Source organism: Bufo gargarizans, unplaced genomic scaffold, assembly GCF_014858855.1.
Source record: "Bufo gargarizans isolate SCDJY-AF-19 unplaced genomic scaffold, ASM1485885v1 fragScaff_scaffold_322_pilon, whole genome shotgun sequence".
Lineage (NCBI taxonomy): Eukaryota > Metazoa > Chordata > Amphibia > Anura > Bufonidae > Bufo > Bufo gargarizans.
In genome coordinates this window covers 113,552-138,118 of record NW_025334093.1, presented here as the reverse complement: position 1 = coordinate 138,118, position 24,567 = coordinate 113,552, and the positions used below count along the sequence as shown (strand labels likewise).

At 48.4% G+C, this 24,567-nt stretch overlaps 1 protein-coding gene across 1 annotated transcript in view; it reads right to left on the bottom strand.

Moving 5' to 3' along the window:
* Nucleotides 1-24,105, bottom strand: part of LOC122922400 (NACHT, LRR and PYD domains-containing protein 12-like) — a 56,894-nt gene extending 32,789 nt beyond the window's left edge. Inside the window, 4 exon segments of the mRNA XM_044272997.1 lie at nt 945-1,116; nt 17,114-17,277; nt 18,298-18,431; nt 24,029-24,105. Of these exon segments, the coding sequence (XP_044128932.1) occupies nt 945-1,116; nt 17,114-17,277; nt 18,298-18,331 (370 nt within the window). The 5' untranslated portion in view covers nt 18,332-18,431; nt 24,029-24,105.
* Nucleotides 24,106-24,567: the final 462 nt, after the last annotated feature.

The following is a 24,567-nucleotide window of genomic DNA, read 5'->3' as shown; positions in this document are numbered from 1 at the left end:
TAGTTTCTTGGATACACACGAACTCTACCCATCCTAACCTCGGATTAGTTTCTCAGATATGCATGAACTCTGCCTGCCTTGACCATGGATTGTTTTCTCAGATATGCATGAACTCTGCCTGCCTTGATCTTGGATTAGTTTCTCAGATATGCATGAACTCTGCCTGCCTTGACCATGGATTATTTTCTCAGATATGCATGAACTCTGCCTGCCTTGATCTTGGATTAGTTTCTCAGATATGCATGAACTCTGCCTGCCTTGATCTTGGATTCGTTTCTCAGATATGCATGAACTCTGCCTGCCTTGACCATGGATTATTTTCTCAGATATGCATGAACTCTGCCTGCCTTGATCTTGGATTAGTTTCTTGGATACGCACAAACTCTGCCTGCCTTGACCTAGGCTTGCTGTCTAACTTTGAGAGTCATCTGATCCTTGGTGCTTCACACCAATGTCCCTGACTCCCGTGGGTCAGCTACCAAGTACACTGGGAATACTGCAGGAGGTAGCAACTTAGTTGATTTCCTGCGTGAAGTGCATATCCCTGTATGGGGTTTAAAAGGTGAATTCCAGGGGAATGCCAGGACAATGCTCTTAGGTTTAGCCTAAAGCCAAACTGGATAGTTGGCACAGTGGGTCCACACCCATTGTCCATAACAGCTGTTAACAAGCCCAAGAAATCAGCATTATCCTTTTGTGGGTGAACGTATTTGCATTTACTAAAATATTGGAGCTCCTTTTTGTATTTTTAAGTGTCTATGGAAGTTCTTTTAACATTGTGTGTTGTGCAATAATTTTACTACTGATATTTGGTAGTTTTAGTCACTTTTCCAGTGAAAACCGGCCTAACCTATGAGCAATGATTTCAGCCTAAAATGAATAACCAGGAGGGTCTAAGGAATAAAACATTAAATATTTCTTCCACAACTCATACACAATGTTACCTCTATGACGGAGTTCCTCCAGTACAGCGTCCAGGCTCGGGGAACCATGACGTCTCCGTACTACATAGAGACTGACCCACAGTCCTATCACAGCTTCTCTTCCTCTGAGAAATATATCCTGTAGTAAAGTCTGCGCCAATCTTCTTCTATCATGTTCTAGACTGTGGTATTTCTAGAACACAGGAAAGATCATATATAAATATTATTATATGGGGGGCAATATTTTTAAGTGCTTCTAAGACGAAGATATTTGTACCCGCAACGTCCCCATCAAACAGTATGTAGACACATAGCTGTAGTTCACCTGATCAAAATGTTGTTTTTCTTTTGTTGACTGGAGGCTCCGTTCCTGAGTTACTATACTTTTACTTAGTATGCAAATTAGGACTCTGGTGCAATGAGGGCGTCACCATTGCTCCTGTTGCACTCAAGCTCCGCTCCTTTCAGTGTCCAGCCCCTTCCAAACTGCTGTGCTGCTGCCTGGCCCTGTTAATCTCAGTAGCCAGGGAGGGGCTAGACACAGAAAGGAGCGGAGCTTGGGTGCAACAAGAGCAATGGTGACGCCCTCATTGGACCAACTTTGGATATTAAGAAAAAGTATCATAACTCAGGAACGGAGACTCTGATCAACAAAAGACAGCAGGTGAGCTATGTGAGCATGCAAAAGGTTTGAGAGGGCGGTCACTGGGGACAGATTCCCCATAGAAGTAAATGGAGCGGTGGCTACATTTGCACAGTGCGCTTCCCATTCATTTCAATGGGACGTCCCGAAATAGCCAAACACGCTGATCAACTATTTTCGGCACTCCCATAGAAATGAATGGAGGGCAGACGCACATGCGTGGTTCACCCTCCTTCACTTTCTGGGCTCCATTCTAAAGATAGGTTTGGGCCCCAGAGGTGGGACTTGCACTTATCAGACATTGAGGGCATATTCTAGCGATCTGCTCCCAATATATGAGATAATACAACCCCGTTAAAGATAGCCAAATCAAACATTACTTATCCTGTACTGATCCTGAGTTACATCCTGTAGTATACTCCAGAGCTGCACTCACTATTCTGCTGGTGCAGTCACTGTGTACATACATTACTTATCCTGTATTATACTCCAGAGCTGCACTCACTATTCTGCTGGTGCAGTCACTGTGTACATACATTACTTATCCTGCACTGATCCTGAGTTACATCCTGTATTATACTCCAGAGCTGCACTCACTATTCTGCTGGTGGAGTCACTGTGTACATTACATTACTTATCCTGCACTGATCCTGAGTTACATCCTGTATTATACTCCAGAGCTGCACTCACTATTCTGCTGGTGGAGTCACTGTGTACATTACATTACTTATCCTGTACTGATCCTGAGTTACATCCTGTATTATACTGCAGAGCTGCACTCACTATTCTGCTGGTGCAGTCACTGTGTACATACATTACTTATCCTGTACTGATCCTGAGTTACATCCTGTATTATACTCCAGAGCTGCACTCACTATTCTGCTGGTGCAGTCACTGTGTACATACATTACTTATCCTGTACTGACCCGGAGTTTTACAGCAAGACACGGAGGCTCATATTGCTTTCTCCTTCTTTACTGTCCACCAATAGCAGCAAAGAGAAAAAATTTACATACAGGAAATGACCACAGTAACCCAAGGTCCCTCCTCCATGGCCCCTATAATAGGCCGCTCTTCCTCTGAACCTTCCTCTTTCTTTGCTGCTGCCACCAGTTAAGTGCACCTATGTTCTGTCAATTTTTTAATATTGTGCTTGTATTGTCAATTTCTTGCTGCGCTGCTTCATGCTAGGGTGACTAACCCTTGCTGGCAGCACTCCATATGTGGGTGGCTTCCCACATTTTAGTATTTTAGGTGTTTTTATTTTCGTTTTCAGATTTTCCCCTTTAGGTTACCCCTTGCGCTTTGTGACCCCTTCACATCGCTTTCCCTTTGCTGCCAGAATCTCCCTCTGCGGCGTCCCTTGTTTCCCCCGCATTACCTCATTACCGGAGCTTATCCAGCGCAGGAAGGAGAGCTCACTTCATTCTCGGCCGGCGGTCGGGGGCGGGGCCTGGGCCTTTGCTCCTCTCTCTGCCGCAGCGCCATTACTGTAGCTCCTCGTGTGGATTCGGACCGCGAGATCTCGCGAGATCTCGGCGGCCATTCTCTGCCTGGTTGCCGCGATTCTCGCGGGGTTTCGTACGTAGCAGCCCTTCAGGTCACACGCAGTTACCTTGCCACCGGCCCCTGCACGCTGCGCCGGTCCCCTGCTCCTTCCCTGCTACTGTAGAGTTTGCCTCACAGGTTCCTCCACTATTAACCCTCCAGTGTACCCTCATTGTGCCATTCTATCAGGGATACCAGGTCTAGCCCTACACAAAATCCCTTCAATGTCCCCCTTTCCTCTCCGGAGGGTCAGATTACCCCTGAGGTGGATGCACAGGCGCTGGCTCTGCAGCGCTCTGTGTCAGATGCCATAAGGGATGCCATGGGCCCCATGTCGTGCGTTCTCTCGCAGAGTATTCCTCAGGCACTAGCTCAGCCTTCTAGAATGCCCTTGCTAGACTCCGCTACCTTACAGCAGCCTACCTCTAATGAACCTCCTGTGCCACAGGAGACCTTGACTGGTGCGCATTCTGCCACCCCTGATGCCGTGCATAGTTCACGGAAAAGAGCCTCATCACGCCAGGCAGAACGGGCGCGAACATGGAAGTGCGCTAGAGCACAATCCCCTGATGTATCCGACTCGGATAGAGTATCGGACGAGGAGGCTTCGCGGATGCGGATTACATGTCAGAGGAGGATGTTGCTCCCATCTCGGGGCCCCTCAAGGTCCGCTACTGCGGCCTCCTCTGCCAAGGACGGAGCGTCCTTTCCCGTCGCTACCCGACCTGATGCCATACTACGTTCGAGGGGTGAACCTATGTTCGACCCCGAAACCTTGCATCACCCCTTATCGGCGGAGTGGCTTCCCACTGAGCACGTGGGTAATTATCTAGAGCACTGGGCCCGTCACCCTCTAAGCCGTGAATCACGGGACAAGCTTAAGGCCGAGTGCCCCAGGCCATTAGTCCCCAGCGAGGTGTGTGACACGCCTGTGTTGGACCCCGAAATGTCACAATTCCTGGCCAAAAACGGGTTGGAACCCTGAGAGGGGCCTGGACTCAGCTCTGCGCAGCTGCCAGGACAAAGTGCTTGATGTATTTGGCCCGCTGGCCAAGATTTTTGAGCTAGCCGAGGCTGCTAGAACTGAGGGCTCCCCAATAGATCCCGAAGAACTGCGGGGTTGGACCCAAAGGGCAGTCTGCATTGCCGGGAACGCCAATACATCCTTGGCGATTTACAGGCGTAAAGCTATCTTATTTAAGCTCGACCCCAAATTGTCTAATTTGGCACTCACGGAGGCGGGTAAAGATGCCCAGGGACTCCTAATCGGTGACTCCTTTATTAAGGATGTGAGCCGGTTTGTTGGTACCTTCACCGCGCTAGATAAAGCACAGTCGTCTATGCGCAGGGTATTTCGGGGACGGGTCTCTAATCGGGCTGGCAGTGGCAGGGTCCACCTGTCCGGCCGTGCAAACTTTCAGGCCCGTGGCGCAGGAAGTGGTTCCTTGGGACAGCGACCTCCCTTCCAGGAACAGCGCAACTCCTCACCCCTCTTCTCCACCAGAGGAGGCCGGTGGAGATCTCGCTCCTTCAGAGGCAACCCCAACTCGCGCGGACCCTTGGGTATTCTTCCCCAGATGGGGGATTATATGGTACCTTGTGTAGGGGGGCGGACTCCATAGTTCTTCTCATGCCTGGGGCCGCATCACATCAGATCCATGGGTACTGACCACGGTCAAGGGGCTTCCATATAGCGCTCACGGGGTCCCCGTGCCTGGTTCCCTCCCCCCAACCTATACCGATATCACACCCGGTTCACGCACTTATAGACACGGAACTGTACGCCCTCCTGCACAAGCAGGCGATAGGACAGGCCCCTCCTTCGGAGTGGGGTGTCACCAGCAACATATTCCTTGTGCAGAAAAAAGGGGGTCAGATGAGACCTGTCATCAACCTTCGCGCACTGAATACGGTGGTTCGCTACCGTCGTTTCAAGATGGTGAGGTTTCACCTTCTTCGGGACCTGTTGAATCCTGGAGACTGGATGGTAAAGCTGGGCCTAAAAGATGCTTACCTGACGGTCCCAGTGGCCACTCGTTCCCGGGATCTTCTCCGGTTCTTGTGGAGAGGTGAGGTCTGGAGGTTCACCTGCCTTCCATTCGGGCTGTCTTCAGTTCCTTGGTGCTTCACCAAGCTGCTACGTCCTGTTGTATCCTGGCTGAGGAGTCGTGGGGTACGCCTCATCGTTTACCTGGACGATATCCTCCTGTTGCACGAGTCCAGTGTGGCTCTGCTAGTACACCTGCAAGGCACAGCAGACTTACTGACGGGCCTCGGGTTCCTCCTCAACACGGAGAAGTCATGCCTCATCCCATCGCAGCGGATGGAATTCCTGGGATTCATGGTGCATTCGGTCTCGGAGTCCCTCAGTCTTCCGATGGCGAAGTTGCACGCGATACGCAAGGAGTTGAAGCATGCTCTTCTCACTCTCCACCTCTCGTTGCGTCATCTGGCCCGCATCATCGGACTGTTAGCATCATCATTTCAGGCCGTGTTTCTGACCCCATTGCACTACCGGGCTCTCCAGCGACTGAAGATCACGCATCTTCGGACCGGTGCCTCCTTTGCGGGCGTGGTGGTCCGGGACTCGGAAGCCCGAGAAGAGTTGAGTTGGTGGATAGCCAATCTGGAAGCGTGGAATGGCGAGGCGATCTTCGAATTCTTGCCAGTGTTGACCATCGAGTCGGATGCGAGCCTCCAGGGTTGGGGGGCGCATTGCAACGGAGTTTCCACGGGAGGTTCCTGGCCGGCGGAGGAGTCTCTCCTCCACATCAACGCCTTGGAGCTCCTAGCCGGTTCGTTTGCAGTCAGGAGCTTCTCCAACGGGATCGCCAATGCATGCATCAGACTGCGGATGGACAATATCTCGGCAGTCCGATACGTCAACCGGCTGGGCGGTACTCATTTCGGCGATCTTGGCCCGGTTAGCCTAGGAATTTTGGTCGTTTTGCCTTTCCAGGGACATCATGGTGCAGGATCCGGTTCTTCAGCTGGCGTCCGGATCCGGAGGCGTGGGCGGTGGATGCTTTCCTCCAAGATTGGTCGGTATCCCGCCTTTATGCTTTCCCCCCGTTCTCGATGATTCGGTGGACACTCCTTCAGGTTCAACAACATCTGGCGGATTTGGTTGTGGTGGTTCCGTTCTGGGGGTCTCAGGTCTGGTTCCCTTCGTTGCTGACGATCCTAGTGGAAGTACCCCTGCTTCTCCCGTTTCGTTCGGATCTCCTCCGCGACCCTCGGGGTCTGCACCACCCACTTCTCCTCGACGGCTCCCTTCGGCTGCGGGCATGCCGGATCTCCGGACACCTGGAGCTGTCGATGGCATTTCGGAAGCGACTCGACGGATCCTGGACAACGCATGGGCTCCCGGCACCAGACAGTCTTATCGGGCAGCCTGGAGAAATTGGGCTAGCTGGTGCGTGGAACGGAACTTGGATCCCGTTTCGGCACCTGTAGCTCACCTGTTACAGTTTCTCACGTCACTTTTTGAGGCGGGGAAGGCATACCGGACCATCAACCTGTTCAGGTCTGCGATTTCTTCTACCCATCTTGGTTATGACGGTGGTCCGGCTGGTCAACATCCTTCAGTCTCTCGCCTGTTGCGAGGTTCACGGTTGGCACGTCCTCCTCGACCTCGTTTTTTCCACTACCTGGGACGTTTCTCTAGTCCTTTCCTTTCTATCTTCTTGGCCGGATAATTCTGCCCTGTCTTTGTGACGGTTGTCGGATAAGTTGTTGGCTTTGTTTTGCCTTATTTCTTGCAAAAGGGTCTCTGATGTTCGGGCCCTTGATTATGACGCTCGTTCTTTCACCCCGGATGGGGTCACTTTTAACATTTCGCGTCGTACTAGACTAACATCAGGTTTGTCTCCTATCCCAGTTTCCACTCTTCTCCTCTTTTGTGCCCTGTGGCTTGCCTTAGGGAATACGAATCCAGGACTAGGGCACATCGGTCATCCGCCATATCTCAGCTGTTTTCCTGTCTGTCCGACTTCCTTTTGGACCGGTCTCTAGCCCGACGTTGGCTCGCTGGCTTAAATAGGTCATGTCGCTAGCTGGTATAGACACTTCCGTTTTCACGGCCCAGTCGGCGCGGAGTGCTTCTGCCACCTCGTTGGCTGTTTCAGGGGCCATATTGGAGGGCGTCATGCGTTTGGCTGATTGGTCTAATGTCACCTCGTTTAGGGAATTCTATTTCCGTCCTCAGGCTCGTTTGGTTACTTCTATTTTTGAGCGGCTTTGAACTTGCAATATGAGCCTCCGTGTCTTGCTGTAAAACTTAATGATTTTCCTATTTCATGACGTAAAGTCATAGTTTTATTAAAGACACGGAGGCGAGTATTGCCCACCCTATTCCCTCCCTTGGGTTTTTTATTATGGGGGTTTGTCATTTACCTCGTTGATTGTTAAGTGTCTTTTCTTATTATTGTCATTTATTGTATTTATTAGAAGTCTCATTATCTTTAATGTTATTTATTAAGTTTAATATTTTCAGTCCTTCAATCCCATGTGTGTCTATTGAGTACGGGGATGCCGGACGTATCTAGTCCTGACGTATTTGTTTCACCTGGACCTATGGTCTGCTCTCTTTTTCAGGATGAAGGTCGATCCAGTCTAGGATGCTGTACTACCGGCTAATTTTCTACCACAATTGGGCCATGTTGGCTAGTTGGATACGTTTCGTTGGCGTTGGACTTATCCGTTCCAGTTACAGTTCAGAGTTTTCATGAAGGTGTTCGTGTTCTTAGCACCAGGATCTCAAAGAAAGAGGAAGGTTCAGAGGAAGAGCGGCCTATTATAGGGGCCATGGAGGAGGGACCTTGGGTTACTGTGGTCATTTCCTGTATGTAAATTTTTTCTCTTTGCTGCTATTGGTGGACAGTAAAGAAGGAGAAAGCAATACTCGCCTCCGTGTCTTTAATAAAACTATGACTTTACGTCATGAAATAGGAAAATCATTAAGTTACATCCTGTATTATACTCCAGAGCTGCACTCACTATTCTGCTGGTGCAGTCACTGTGTACATACATTACTTATCCTGTACTGATCCTGAGTTACATCCTGTATTATACTCCAGAGCTGCACTCACTATTCTGCTGGTGGAGTCACTGTGTACATTACATTACTTATCCTGTACTGATCCTGAGTTACATCCTGTATTATACTGCAGAGCTGCACTCACTATTCTGCTGGTGCAGTCACTGTGTACATACATTACTTATCCTGTACTGATCCTGAGTTACATCCTGTATTATACTCCAGAGCTGCACTCACTATTCTGCTGGTGCAGTCACTGTGTACATACATTACTTATCCTGTACTGATCCGGAGTTACATCCTGTATTATACTCCAGAGCTGCACTCACTATTCTGCTGGTGCAGTCACTGTGTACATACATTACTTATCCTGTACTGATCCTGAGTTTTACATCAAGACACGGAGGCTCATATTGCTATCTCCTTCTTTACTTTCCACCAATAGCAGCAAAGAAGAAATTTACAGAATCATAACAGTAAAGGACCCTCCCCTGACAGATCCTATAATAAGCAGTGTCCTCTTCATCAACTTCCTCTTTCTTTGCTGCTCCACCAAAGATAAGTAACCTCTATTTGCTATAGGCTTTTTACTTGTTTGCTGTGATTATAGGATTGGTTTCTGAACTTTAGTTCGCTCAGGATTCCATATTGTATGCGTTTTTGCTTATTGGGATTCTTATCCCCTGTCCTTATTTTATTGTCTTGGGGCCTTTGTATCCTTTTGGTTTCTTCTGGGCCCTCTCTACCTCCTTGGGGGGTCACCCCCCCCCCTCCTTTCTACCCATCTTTTATTTCTCCCCCATCGTGGGGTGCCTGTTCCTCCGGCTGTGATTTTGTGACTGGCAGTTCCCCCATTGTTGCTCCGCTTTGCCTGTGGCCGGGTCCTGCGTCCGGAAGCGTTCCCCAGGCCCTGGTATTGTCCCCCTTACCTCTCGCTGCGCTCCACGGCATCGCGTCGCTCCGGCGCAGTCCCGATTTGTTTTCCCGCGGCCGCGAGATCTCGCGAGATCTCGGCGGCCATTTTGTGGATACCCTGTGCGTACTCTCGCGGGATTTCGGCTTCGCTTCAGCACCGGACGGCAGCGCTTCCTTCTCTGCGGCTCCTGGGGTGACTAACCCCTCGTCGAGTAGTTTTGGTTGGTCAAGTTTTCCCCTTGCCCTAATTAAGTTCCCCTTAGGTTCACAGGGTGCCTTATTATTATTATTAGTATCACCTTAGACGTCTAATATGTCTTCCGACCGATCCCCATCCAGGCCTACCCCACCACCATCTGGGGACCCTGGAAGGTCTGATACGAGCATGCAGGCCCTAGAATTACAGCGCTCTGTATCCAGCGCAATCATTGAGGCCATGGGATCCATGTCATCCATGATTTCCCAAACAATTGCCCAGGCCTTATCTGCCCATGCTCCTGGCCCCTCTAGTCTGACGCCTGTGACTCATCCGCAGCCTGCCGCTGGTGAGACTCCTCATGTACAGGAGAGACAGACCGGTGTGATCTCAGCCACCATTGATAGCGCGCATAGATCGCGCAAAAGAGCCTTGCCGCGCCAGGCAGAAAGGGCGCGTACATGGAAAAGTGCTAGAGCACTACTCAGTGATATAGAATCAGAGTTGGATTCTGATGCGGAGGCTAACGCGGAGGCGAGCGGCCACTCTGGGGAGGAGATGGATTATGACATCCCTGGCACTACTGACCCTGTGCCTTCCACCTCTGGGTCTGCGGCTCCTGCCGCCACCGTCCCTAGTGCGGCACCTTCCCTGGTGGATCCCTCTGGCAACCCCTTGTTTGACCCTGATGCCCTTCACCACCCCAGGTCATCAGAATGGCTGCCAACGGCCCACGTGAGCACCTATCTGGAGCACTGGGTGCGTCGTCCTCTCAGTAAGGAGGCGCGCAGTAAGCTTAGGTCCGAATGTCCCAGACCCTTAGTACCAAGCAAGGTCTGTGAGACGCCTTCGGTGGATCCGAAGATGACCCAGTTCCTGGCCAAAACCGGCTGGAATCCCCGTAAAGGGTTAGATTCAGCACTGAGGAGTTGCCAGGACAAGCTCCTAGACATCTTTGGTCCTCTGGCCAAAATTTTTGAAATGGCCGAATCGGCCAGAATTGACGGCTCTCCAATAGACCCGGAGGAGCTTTCCGGGTGGATACAGAGAGCCATCTGTATCGCGGGCAGCTCTAACTCATCCCTGGCCATTGAACGGCGCAAAGCCATACTTTTTAAGATCGACCCGAAACTGGCTAATCTGGCTCTTACCGAGGCAGGAAAGGACGCTAATGGTCTACTTTTCGGGGACTCCTTTATCAAGGACCTCGGTAGATATGTGGGGGCATTTACGGTGCTGGACAAGGCCCAATCCTCCATGCGTAGGGTGTTCCGGGGTCGGGTCTCCACCAGGGCCGGCAGTGGTAGGGGCCGTCTGTCCGGCCGTTCAGCATTCCATGCCCGCAGTTCGGGCAGAGGCTCCTATTCGCAAGGACGTCCTTTCCAGGAGCAGAGAAGCCCTCCTCCTCCATTTTTCCCGGCCAGAGGCGGCCAATGGCGATCAAGGTCGTTTCGAGGAAACCAGAACCCTCGCAAATCCTTTGGTAAGTCTATCCCCAGTGGGGATTTCTTTGGATTCTTGTGTCGGGGGCAGACTCCGTCTTTTTTCCCATGTTTGGTCCACGGTTACGTCAGACCCATGGGTACTGACTACGGTGAGGGGGTTTCACATAGAGCTCACAGACTCCCCAGGGCTCATCCTTCCTCCCCCGCCATTGGGTCTGACCCAACCACACAGAGAACTCGTAGACATCGAGCTCCGGTCCCTTTTCCAAAAGAGGGCAATAGAGAGGGCTCTCCCTACCTCCGGGGGTGTCCTCAGCAGCATATTCCTGGTCCAGAAAAAGGGCGGCCAGATGCGTCCTGTGATAAATCTCCGCGCCCTGAACTCTGTGGTGCGATATCGCCATTTCAAAATGGAGGGGATCCACCTCCTGCGGGACTTATTAGTTCCAGGGGACTGGATGGTAAAATTGGACCTCAAGGATGCGTACCTGACGGTCCCGATTGCCGCGGCATCCAGGGATCTCCTGCGTTTCCGTTGGGGGGACGAAGTGTGGCGTTTCACGTGCCTCCCGTTCGGCCTGTCGTCTTGGTGCTTTACCAAATTGTTGCGTCCGGTCATGGCTTGGCTGCGGTGTCGGGGTGTGCGTCTAATCGTCTATCTGGACGACATCCTCGTTATGCATCAATGTCAGTCGACACTACTGCAACACCTTCAGTGGACCTCACAGCTCTTGACAGACCTGGGTTTCCTGCTGAACCCCGAGAAGTCGATCCTCACGCCATCTCGTCAGATGGAGTTCCTGGGCTTTACAGTGGACTCGGTTTCGGAGTCCCTCAGCCTCCCGATGGCGAAATTGCGGGCGATCCGCAAGGAGTTGAGACACGCTCTCGCGGCTACCTCCCTGTCGCTACGCCATCTGGCCCGCATCATTGGTCTGTTGGCATCTTCGATCCAAGCGGTGTTCCCGGCGCCTCTCTACTATCGGGCTCTACAGCGACTGAAGATCGCCCATCTTCGGGCCGGTGCCACCTTTGCGGATCTGGTGGTCATGGATCAGGAGGCTCGGGAGGAGCTCCGGTGGTGGATAGAGAACTTGGAGGCGTGGAACGGCAGAGCGATCTTCGGTTTCCAACCGGATTTCGTGGTGGAATTGGATGCGAGTCTCAAGGGCTGGGGTGCCCACTGCCAAGGCATTTCCACGGGTGGTCGATGGTCAGAGGAAGAGAGCCGTCTTCACATCAACGCGTTGGAACTTCTGGCGGGTTCGTTCGCAATCCGGAGTTTCTCCAATGGCATGGCCCATGCGTGTATCCGTTTGCGCATGGACAATGTGTCGGCGGTCCGCTATGTCAATCACCTGGGCGGCACTCAGTCGGCTACTTTGGCTCGCCTCGCGAAGGAATTCTGGTCCTACTGTCTCTCCAGGGACCTCATGGTGCAGGCGGAATATCTCCCGGGTCTTCACAACTACAGAGCGGATTGGAGTTCCCGGTACTTCACGGACGGCAGCGACTGGAGGCTCGCTCCAGAGACGTTCTGCTCGATTTCGGCCATCTGGGGCCCTTGCACCATAGACCTCTTTGCGTCGCGGCTCAATACCCACCTTCCCAGGTTCTTCAGCTGGCGCCCGGATCCGGAAGCGGAGGCGGTGGATGCGTTTCTCCAGGACTGGACTTCGGCTCTGCACTATGCGTTTCCACCCTTTGCCATGATCCCGAGGATGCTGCTTCAGACTCGTCGTCAGATGGCGGAGTTGGTAGTGGTGGTCCCCTTCTGGGGGACTCAGGCCTGGTACCCGATGCTCCTGGAACTCCTGGTGGATGTACCTCTCCTCCTCCCGGGTCGGACGGATCTCCTCCAGGGCCCTCTGGGCGTGCCCCACCCCCTGCTGGTCGACGGATCCCTTCAGCTTCTGGCGTGCCGGATCTCGGGTCTCCCGGAGAGGTCGTGGGAATTTCGGAGGCGACTAGACGCCTCCTGGATAACGCTTGGGCTCCCGGCACCCGAAAATCTTACCGGGCAGCTTGGTGATCTTGGGTTAACTGGTGCGTGGAACGGGACCTTGATCCCGTTTCGGCGCCTGTAACCCATTTATTGCAGTTCCTTACGTCTCTTTTTGAGGCGGGAAAGGCGTATCGGACCATTAATCTGTTCCGTTCTGCAATTTCTTCAACCCACCTGGGTTTTGATGGTGTTCCGGCGGGTCAGCACCCTTTGGTGTCGCGCTTGCTGCGTGGGTCTCGTTTGGCTCGGCCTCCTCGGCCGCGCTTCAATACCACTTGGGATGTTTCTCTGGTCCTCTCTTTCCTCACGGCGTGGCCTGAGAACGCGTCTCTTTCCCTCCGTCAGCTTTCGGCCAAGTTGTTGACCCTCTTTTGCCTTATTTCCTGTAAGCGGGTTTCTGACGTCAGGGCTCTGGACCATGATGCTCGGTCCTTTTCTCCTGAGGGCGTCACCTTTAACATTACGCGGCGCACCAAGACCAATATTCGGTCTGTCTCTTATCCCTGTTTCCCGTCTTCCCCGGCGCTATGTCCTGTGGCTTGCTTGCGGGAATATGAGTTGCGCACTCGAGCTCACCGCTCTGTGGCCGTTCCACAGTTGTTCCTCTCTATTCGCCATCCGTTTGGCCCTGTGTCCAGCCCCACTTTGGCGCGTTGGATGAAGTGGATCATGTCCCTGGCTGGGATTGATACAACGGTCTTTACCGCTCATTCGGCCAGGGGCGCGGCTGCCACTGCCCTGGCCGTTTCGGGGGCTCGGTTGGAGGACATCTTGCGTTTGGCGGATTGGTCTAGGGCCTCCACATTTCGGGAATTTTATTTCCGGCCGCCTCCTCATGTGTTCTCCTCCATTATTGGTCAACTTTGAACTTGCAATATGAGCCTCCGTGTCTTGATGTAAAACTAAATGATTTTCCTATTTCATGACGTAAAGTCATAGTTTTATTAAAGACACGGAGGCGAGTATTGCCCGCCCTGGATATTTCTTCTGCCCGCCCTTTTTTTGTGGGGTGTTATTGTTGGACTGTTTACATTGTCTTTAGTTGATATTTATATATATTGATGTATATCATGTTATTATTTATTGTCCTCCGTTTTTCACCGACCTGGCTGTGTGCTTCTGTTTCCAGGGTCGTTTTTCGTTCATTACCTGACCCGTTTCTTACACTGGCTATATTGTTTGCTCTGTTTCAGGCTGAATTCTCCACGGTGTGTGGTCTGTTCCATGGTTCCAGGTTTCCTGAGGTGTTAGCCAGGTTGGCTTGATTCTGCTGTTCGTGGATCCCGTTGGTTGCAGTTCTCGGGGTCAGTTCCAGTTCCGGTTCCAGTTCCGGTTCATGTTGCGGTTGCAGTTGGTGTCGCGGTTGTCAAGAAAGAGGAAGTTGATGAAGAGGACACTGCTTATTATAGGATCTGTCAGGGGAGGGTCCTTTACTGTTATGATTATGTAAATTTCTTCTTTGCTGCTATTGGTGGAAAGTAAAGAAGGAGATAGCAATACTCGCCTCCGTGTCTTTAATAAAACTATGACTTTACGTCATGAAATAGGAAAATCATTTAGTTACATCCTGTATTATACTCCAGAGCTGCACTCACTATTCTGCTGGTGCAGTCACTGTGTACATACATTACTTATCCTGTACTGACCCTGAGTTACATCCTGTATTATACTCCAGAGCTGCACTCACTATTCTGCATTCTACATTATACACTATTCTGCTGGTGCAGTCACTGTGTACATACATTACTTATACTGTACTGATCCTGAGTTACATCCTGTATTATACTCCAGAGCTGCACTCACTATTCTGCATTCTACATTATACACTATTCTGCAGGTGCAGTCACTGTGTACATACATTACTTATCCTGTACTGATCCTGAGTTACATCCTGTATTATGCTTCAGAGCTGCACTCACTATTCTGCTGGTGGAGTCACTGTGTACATACATTACTTATCCTGTACTGATCCTGAGTTACATCCTGTATTATACTCCAGAGCTGCACTCACTATTCTGCTGGAGGAGACACTGTGTAAATACATTACTTATCCTGTACTGATCCTGAGTTACATCCTGTATTATGCTTCAGAGCTGCACTCACTATTCTGCTGGTGCAGTCACTGTGTACATACATTACTTATCCTGTACTGATCCTGAGTTACATCCTGTATTATACTCCAGAGCTGAACTCACTATTCTGCAGGTGCAGTCACTGTGTATATTACATTACTTATCCTGAGTTACATCATGTATTATACTCCAGAGCTGCACTCACTATTCTGCTGGAGCAGTCACTGTGTACATACATTACTTATCCTGTACTGACCCTGAGTTACATCCTATATTATACTCCAGAGCTGCACTCACTATTCTGCTGGTGCAGTCACTGTGTACATACATTACTTATACTGTACTGATCCTGAGTTACATCCTGTATTATACTCCAGAGCTGCACTCACTATTCTGCATTCTACATTATACACTATTCTGCTGGTGCAGTCACTGTGTACATACATTACTTATCCTGTACTGATCCCGAGTTACATCCTGTATTATACTCCAGAGCTGCACTCACTATTCTGCTGGTGGAGTCACTGTGTACATACATTACTTATCCTGTACTGATCCTGAGTTACATCCTGTATTATACTCCAGAGCTGCGCTCACTATTCTGCTGGTGCAGTCACTGTGTACATACATTACTTATCCTGTACTGACCCTGAGTTACATCCTGTATTATACTCCAGAGCTGCACTCACTATTCTGCAGGTGCAGTCACTGTGTACATACATTACATTACTTATCCTGTACTGATCCTGAGTTACATCCTGTATTATACTCCAGAGCTGCGCTCACTATTCTGCTGGTGCAGTCACTGTGTACATACATTACTTATCCTGTACTGATCCTGAGTTACATCCTGTATTATACTCCAGAGCTGCGCTCACTATTCTGCTGGTGCAGTCACTGTGTACATACATTACTTATCCTGTACTGACCCTGAGTTACATCCTGTATTATACTCCAGAGCTGCGCTCACTATTCTGCTGGTGCAGTCACTGTGTACATACATTACTTATCCTGTACTGATCCTGAGTTACATCCTGTATTATAATCCAGAGCTGCGCTCACTATTCTGCTGGTGCAGTCACTGTGTACATACATTACTTATCCTGTACTGACCCTGAGTTACATCCTGTATTATACTCCAGAGCTGCACTCACTATTCTGCTGGTGGAGTCACTGTGTACATACATTACTTATCCTGTACTGATCCTGAGTTACATCCTGTATTATACTCCAGAGCTGCGCTCACTATTCTGCTGGTGCAGTCACTGTGTACATACATTACTTATCCTGTACTGATCCTGAGTTACATCCTGTATTATACTCCAGAGCTGCACTCACTATTCTGCAGGTGCAGTCACTGTGTACATACATTACTTATCCTGTACTGATCCTGAGTTACATCCTGTATTATACTCCAGAGCTGCACTCACTATTCTGCATTCTACATTATACACTATTCTGCTGGTGCAGTCACTGTGTACATACATTACTTATCCTGTACTGATCCTGAGTTACATCCTGTATTATACTCCAGAGCTGCACTCACTATTCTGCTGGTGCAGTCACTGTGTACATACATTACTTATCCTGTACTGATCCTGAGTTACATCCTGTATTATACTCCAGAGCTGCACTCACTATTCTGCTGGTGCAGTCACTGTGTACATACATTACTTATCCTGTACTGATCCTGAGTTACATCCGGTATTATACTCCAGAGCTGCACTCACTATTCTGCTGGTGCAGTCACTGTTTACATACATTACTTATCCTGTACTGATCCTGAGTTACATCCGGTATTATACTCCAGAGCTGCACTCACTATTCTGCTGGTGCAGTCACTGTTTACATACATTACTTATCCTGTTCTGATCCTGAGTTACATCCTGTATTATACTCCAGAGCTGCACTCACTATTCTGCTGGTGCAGTCACTTTGTACATACATTACTTATCCTGTACTGATCCGGAGTTACATCCTGTATTATACTCCAGAGCTGCACTCACTATTCTGCTGGTGCAGTCACTGTGTACATACATTACTTATCCTGTACTGATCCTGAGTTACATCCTGTATTATACTCCAGAGCTGCCCTCTTTGGTGCAGTCCCTATGTACATACAACGAGACTGTGCTACAATTTCAACAAAAACACCACTGACTGAAAAAATGCACCTCAAGGGTCAAAAAAGAATGCAGCCACAAAAGAACACGTCCATGCCAAATCAGAGCTGTAATTGTGCCTAAAAATGTAATTGTGCCTAAAAAAAAACGAAAAAGCCCTGAAAACTGTCAGGTGTGACACCAGCCCAAACAAACATTCTCTCACCTCAGTATCAAGGAGATTTCGGGACTGTAGCTCACGGAGAAGTGGTAGGAGTCTCATGTTCTCCACAATGTGGAGCAGATCATCCTGGAAATATTCATACGTCATCCTCAGGAAGTGATCTTCACACTGACGGAGCTGCTGGCAGAACTGCCCGGTCTCATCATCTAGGAAATGAAGAAAGGTTTTAAGGTTGTCCTCTTCTGTGTATAAAATACCATAATGGAGCATAAAAACCCCATACAGACAGTCAACAGCATCTAGGTCACAGACTAAGCCAAGTGTAACCTAAGAAACACCATACAAGACTACTGGAAGGGCAGTGATCAACTGCTCAGAGACATGGAGCCCGTCCAAAGAAGGCTGTTTAAAACGGGTGGAGTTGTCCTCCATAGACTGAGCAAAACTCACCACGTTCGCTGTCCCTTTTAGTGACGGGACGCATTGAGTTGCAGGAGAGGCCCGTTGTCAGGGAGAATAATGGGATGTCAGCCACATGGATCAGGACCGCATGAGGAGACATGAAGTACAGAGAGGACGGACAGGACAGACCGTGGTAATTCTGCACACCCCCACCTCCGCTCTGTACTTCATGTCTCTTCATGAACTCCATTCCTACAGAGATTCATCGTATCATCTGTATTCAGGATCATAACCCCTGACAAGCAGAGCAGAAAGGAGGATGAGGCAGATCTTTACCTCAGTGTGGTGAAGTAACTTGTCCTCCTGTGTGATTAGGACAGGTTCTGTGTGTACCAATAGGATGGCAGCCATTTTATTTCTCCCAATGATTGCTCCCCAGACAAAATGAGTCATTATAACTAATGAAAGGTATTTGGGAATATATTTATAATACAATAATATGTAAGTATTTTCAGTAATTTTATTTTTTTTATTCTAGGAAAACCCCTTTAAAGGGGTTGTCCGAGTCATTTTTTTGTTCTTTGTATGTTTCTAACTAGGCAAATGAAAAGACTTTACAATTGATTTACTTTATCTCCAGTTGCTGGTTTCTCAAAAATGTCACTAAGGCCTCTTTCACACGGGCGTCGCGCGTGAGGGCCGGATAGGATGCGGGTGCATCGTGGGAAAGTGCGCAATATTTCTGCGCGAGTGCAAAGCGTTTGGTTTAGTTAAATCTAGTGACTCACAGGTGAACTTTTCTTCAGTTGCATAGGTTCTCTTACCTTCTATAATATTCCATCCATCCCAGATGTCCATGGCTTATTCTGATGTGGAGATATGTAGTTACTCTTCACTAGCGAACACTCTTCCACAGGTTTTATGGCATCAATCATGTTGTAGACAGCCCTTCTTCACACTGAAACATACATGGTTAGATCATCACAACCATGTAATTACAACAAGGGTTGGACACAATTTGAGACAGATGCAGGAAAGCATGCGATACCAATTTTTTTAATAGTGAGCACGCCCCTTTTTCAAGGTTCTTCCCCTTCCCTTTAAAGACCTGCCCCTTTAGATTTGCGTCAGACGGGAATCCAGGAAGTCCCCTTTGGCAAGGATGGGACATCTGTTATTTTAGATGTCCTACATGAAGTATTTTTTATTGTATACATTTTTCTCAGGTTTAAAAGGGTTTTCAAAGTCCTTACAACTGATGACCTCTGCCGATCAGCTCTTTGAGAAGGCACTGGTGGCTTACCAAGCACAGCGCCATACATTGCATAGTGGCTGTGCTTGGCATAGCAGCTCAGGCCCATTCATTTCTATGGGTCTGAGATGCGCCTAGGCCACGTGACCGGGAAAGCTTAGAGAAGGCAGTGGCGCTACTACAAGTGTCGCTGCCTTCTCAAACAGCTGATTGTCGGGGGTACCGGGTGTCGGACCCTCACCGATCAGATACTGATGACCTATCCTGAGGATAGATCATCAGTTGTAAAGTCTCGGAGAACCCCTTTAATTAAAACTCCATGGCATTCCTTTCTGCCGCGTTTTCGCGCATATAACGCTTATTCATAGCTAAATGTACAAAACGCATCAGAAAAAGGACACCATGGAGTTTTCACACAGTAAGGCTAGGTCTACACAACGACATTAGTCGCGCGACAGATAGGGCAGAACTACACTGCAACATTTGTAGCGCAACATTTTGTTGCACCAATGTCGCGCAACAATTTTTATAATGGCAGTCTATGGTGTCGCACTGCAACATGCTGGGACTGCGACGCAACAGTCGCAGAAAAATCCATCTCGAATGGAGTGCAACACCATAGACTGCCATTATAAAAAATGTTGCGCGACAAATGTCGTCGTGTAGACCTAACCTAAAGGTAACGGCTACATTATTGAGAATGACGTGAAGGCATCAGTTATACTGACCCTACAACGGTGGCACTAAAAAACTACTGCATATCCCGCAATAAACAGACCCCAGACCCTCAGGCAACTCAGTTCTGAAAAAATAAAGGTGCGGCTTTCAGAATATGGCGACACAAACAGAAATATATTTATTCATATTTTTAGATGTCTTCATTTGTATTTTACAAAAAAAATCTATAAATTTGGTATTGTCATAATTTTATCGACCCAAATAGTAAATTCGACATGTGAATTAGGGGCTGTTCACATCTTGTTTCTGCTTTATGGTATTGATATACCGTAAAAGCTCAAATGGTGATAAATCTGGTGACCGGGCAGCCAAGGACGTGTTGTAATCTGGAGGAGACATTCCTGGGAAACCCTTCTGTGTGTGGGCATCCTGCTGAGAAATACCAGTTGGAAGCCTTGTCATGAGAGGAACACATGTGACAGCAGGATGTCCTTCATGTGTCACTGAGCTGTTAGTGTCCTCGTAGGGGTGACGACTGTTGTCTGTGATGGCTCCCCCGATCATCACACCAGAAGATGTCAGCCCTGTCATGAGAAGAACACGTGACGGCAGGATGTCAGCCCTGCTATGAGAAGAACACATGTGACGGCAGGATGTCCTTCACCTATCACTGAGATGTTAGTGTCCTCTTATCACTACCAGGGGTGACGACTGTTGTATGTGATGGCTCCCCCGATCATCACACCAGCAAATGTCAGCCCTGTCATGAGAGGAACACATGTGATGGCAGGATGTCCTTCATGTGTCACTGAGCTGTTAGTGTCCTCGTAGGGGTGACGACTGTTGTCTGTGATGGCTCCCCCGATCATCACACCAGAAGATGTCAGCCCTGTCATGAGAAGAACACGTGACGGCAGGATGTCAGCCCTGCTATGAGAAGAACACATGTGACGGCAGGATGTCCTTCACCTATCACTGAGATGTTAGTGTCCTCTTATCACTACCAGGGGTGACGACTGTTGTATGTGATGGCTCCCCCGATCATCACACCAGCAGATGTCAGCCCTGTCATGAGAAGAACACGTAACGGCAGGATGTCAGCCCTGCCATGATTGGAACGCATGTGGCGGCAGGATGTCAATGACGGAGCACATAATGGGAGCTGTGACACCAAAGTTCCTTCTGCTAAGTCTACTGGTGGTCTGTCTGGGCTGTCCAAAAGCTTATTCACTGTGTGCATACCCTAACGTAACCACTGCACCCAATACCTTCTAACAGCTAGGTCAGAATGGCTTAGATCATGGGCAATCCAAAGATCATGGGCAATCCAAAGATACACCCCACAAATAAACCCATTTCGGAAAGTAGACACCCTAAGGCATAGTGAGTTCATGGAAGTTTTTATTTTTTGTCACAAGTTAGCGGAAAATATATATTTTTTTTTTTACAAAGTCTCATATTCCACTAACTTGTGTCCAAAAAGAAAATTTTTCATGAACTTACCATATCCCCTCACGGAATACCTTGGGGTGTCTTCTTTTCAAAATGGGGTCACATGTGGGGTATTTATACTGCACTGGCATTTTAGGGGCCCTAAAGCGTGAGAAGTAGTTTGGAATCCAAATTCGTAAAAATGCCCTGTGAAATCCTGAAAGTACTCATTGGAATTTGGGCCCCTTTGCGCATCTTGGCTGCAAAAAAGGGTCACACATGTGGTATCGCCGTACTCAGAAGAAGTAGGGTAATGTGTTTTGGGGTGTCTTTTTACATATATCCATGCTGGGTAGGAGAAATATCTCTCTAAAAGACAACTTTTCCCATTTTTTTTATACAAAGTTGTCATTTGACAGAGATATTTCTCTCACCCAGCATGGGTATATGTAAAAATAAACCCCAAAACACATTGCCCTACTTCTCCTGAGTACGGCAATACCACATATGTGACACTTTTTTGCAGCCCAGGTGCGCAAAGGGGCCCAAATTCCAATGAGTATCTTTTAGGAGGGCATTTTTAGGCATTTGGATTCTCACGCTTTACCCATGGTTCACACCTGAGCGTTCGCGATGGAGCGCTCTGTATGCGCGATTGTACCGGCGTTTGCAATCGCGCATACAGAGACAAGCGAACGCCAATTGTCGCGCGTTCCCAAAAGTCTATGTACGGCAACGCGCGACAAGACGCCCCAAAGAAGCTCATGTACTTCTTGGAGCGTCTGGCGTTTTACAGCGCGATCGTACACGCTGTAAAACGCCCAGGTGAGAACCATTCCCATAGGGAATCATTGGTTTCTCCATGTTGAGCGTTTTACAGCGCGTAGGAACGCTCAGGTGTGAACCCAGCCTTAGGGCCCCTAAAATGCCAGGGCAGTATAAATACCCCACAAGTGACCCAATTTTGGAAAGAAGACACCTCAAGGTATTCCGTGAGGGGCATGGCGAGTTCATAGAATATTTTTTTTTTGGCACAAGTTAGGGGAAAATGATTTTGTAAGAGAAAAAATAAATAAAAATAATTTTCCCCTAACTTGTGCCAAAAAAATATATATTCTAGGAACTCGCCAAGCGTGAGAAGAAGTCTGGAATATAAATGTCTAAAAAATGTTACGCATTTGGATTCCGTGAGGGGTATGGTGAGTTCATGTGAGATTTTGAGAAAAAAATAAATAGAGATTTTGAGAAAAAAATAAATAAAAATTTCTGCTAACTTGTGACAAAAAAAAATTCTTCTATGAACTCGCCATGCCCCTCAAAAGTGATCTTTTTATAGCGCCACAGTGATTTTACGGTGTTTTTGCAGTGATCAGAAAAAAAAAAATTCTGTCACTGCGGTGGGACGGACTGAACGCAAGTGTGCGCACAAGATCAGGCCTGATCGGGCGAACAATGCGTTTTTTGTAGATCCTATAGAACATCTCCTATTGTCCGCAATTGCGGACAAGAAAAGGCATTTTCTATATAGTTCTGGCAATGTGCGGATCCGCAAAATGCAGAAAGCACATTGCCAGTGTCCGTGTTTTACAGATCCGCGGTATCCGTGTTTTGCGGATCCGCAAAACACATACGGACGTCTGAATGGAGCCTTACAGGGGGGTGATCAGGGAGTCTATATGGGGTGATCAGGGGTTAATAAGTGACGGGGGTGTAGTGCAGTGTGGTGATTGGTGCTACTTATTACTGAGCTGCCTTTGTCCTCTGGTGGTCGATCCAAGCAAAAGGGACCACCAGAGGACCAGGTAGCAGGTATATTAGACGCTGTTAACAAAACAGCATCTGATATACCTTTCAAGGGTTGAAAAAAAAAAATATTGCATCTACAGCCTGCCAGCGAATGATCGCTGCTGGCAGGCTGTAGATGAACTAGTTTACCTCCTGTTCCTGTGAACGCGCGCTCCTGTATGCGCGCGTTCACAGGAAATCTCGCGTCCCGCGAGATGACGCGCCGGCGCGTCAAAAGAGGAATGAACCGACCGCCTCCGGACCGCAAAAAAAAAAATAAAGTTTTAAAAGTTTTTACAAATATACAAAAAATTATAATTTTAATTACCCCCCTTTCCATAAAATTAAAATACGTAACTAATAAAAAAAATAAACATCATATAACAATATTAATGGCATATGGCAAATGGCGTAGCGGGGAAAAAAATTAAAATTGCCAATTTGCCATTTTTTGTCACTTCAGCTACCCAATAATGTTTTTTTATAAAAAGTGATCAAAAAGTCGCACACACTTAAAATTGGTATCACTGAAAAGAACAGATCGTCCCGCAAAAAATGAGCCCTCACACAGCCCCGTACACATAGCTACCAAAATGTTATAGGGGTTAGAATATGGGTATGGGGGGAATCCTCAAAAGGTTTTCCTTTTTTTTTTTTTTTTAGTATTAGGCTACATGCACACAACCGTGCAGGTTTTTTGCGGCCCGCAAAACGGACAGGAATAGGACATGTTATATTTTTTTTGCGGGGCCTCGAACGGATGCGGACATCACACGGAGTGCTATCCGCATCTTTTGTGGCCCCATTGAAGTGAATGGGTCCGCACCCGAGCTGCAAAAACTGCGGTTCAGATGCGGACCCGAAAAACGGTCGTGTGCATGAGGCCTTAAAACGCAAGAAAAATTATACAAGTCTGGTATCTTTGGAACCGTACTGACCTGGAGAATGAAGATAACAGCTCAATTTTACCGCATAGTGTACAGTGGAAAAATAAAAACTTTATCAGAATTGTGTTTTTTTTCCCCGCTCCTTACTGTCATGCAACCGTAAATGGTGCCATTAGAAAGTACAACTTGTCCCGCAAAAAATAAGCCCACGTAAGGCTATGTGAATGGAAAGTTAGGACTATGGGGACGGCGGGGAGTGAAAAAAAACGAAAACGCAAAAACATGGGAAATCCCAGGGTCCCGGCCAGCTGTTTAGCTAAAACCCCCTTTGTTTACGTCAGTAAAAAGGCGCATTAGTGGTCACTAGGGGGTTAAACATGTAATCACGTAATTGAATACAACAGGAAGTGCTGACGAGCTGAGAGAAAACGCCCTGAAGCTATCTGCCTCGTATCACGGAGCAGCGTCAGACCCCCCCACCGTAAAACCATATACCCAGTATATAGGAGATGACGGTCTTACCTGAAAGCCGTACACAGATCCCCGAGTAGAGGGAAGTACTAGTGCACAGGAAGGGGGAACTGCCATGGTTACTTTCACTTTCACTTTACAGATCCTTATTAACCCTTTCTGGAGGGAGAGTTCTTAAAAACAGCAATGCTGCCGTGGTCTCTTTCTGTTGTAAAGTGTTTGACACAGCGTCGCTCTTTGGGACAGGAGGACTACGGCGATAAAAAAAAACTACTTTTGCACCATAAAACCTGTTTTTGTGGGATTACTTGCAGTTTTCACTGTTGTCATTTTTTAACAGAAATTCTGTTTTTTTTTTTGTTTTGTTTTTTACAGCCATCACAGAATGTTGTCCCAGCGGCTCATAACTAGAAAAATACTAAAAAGAATGTAGAAATATGAGGAGACGCGTAATGGGGCACATTTACCGAGGGCGTAAAATAGTCCCAATTCCCCTCATATTCAGTCGCACGGTTTTACGCCGTGTCCGCCAGTTCGGCAGGGCGTGCCGGTGGGCCTGGACTCCAGCTCTGGAAAATTTACTCACATTT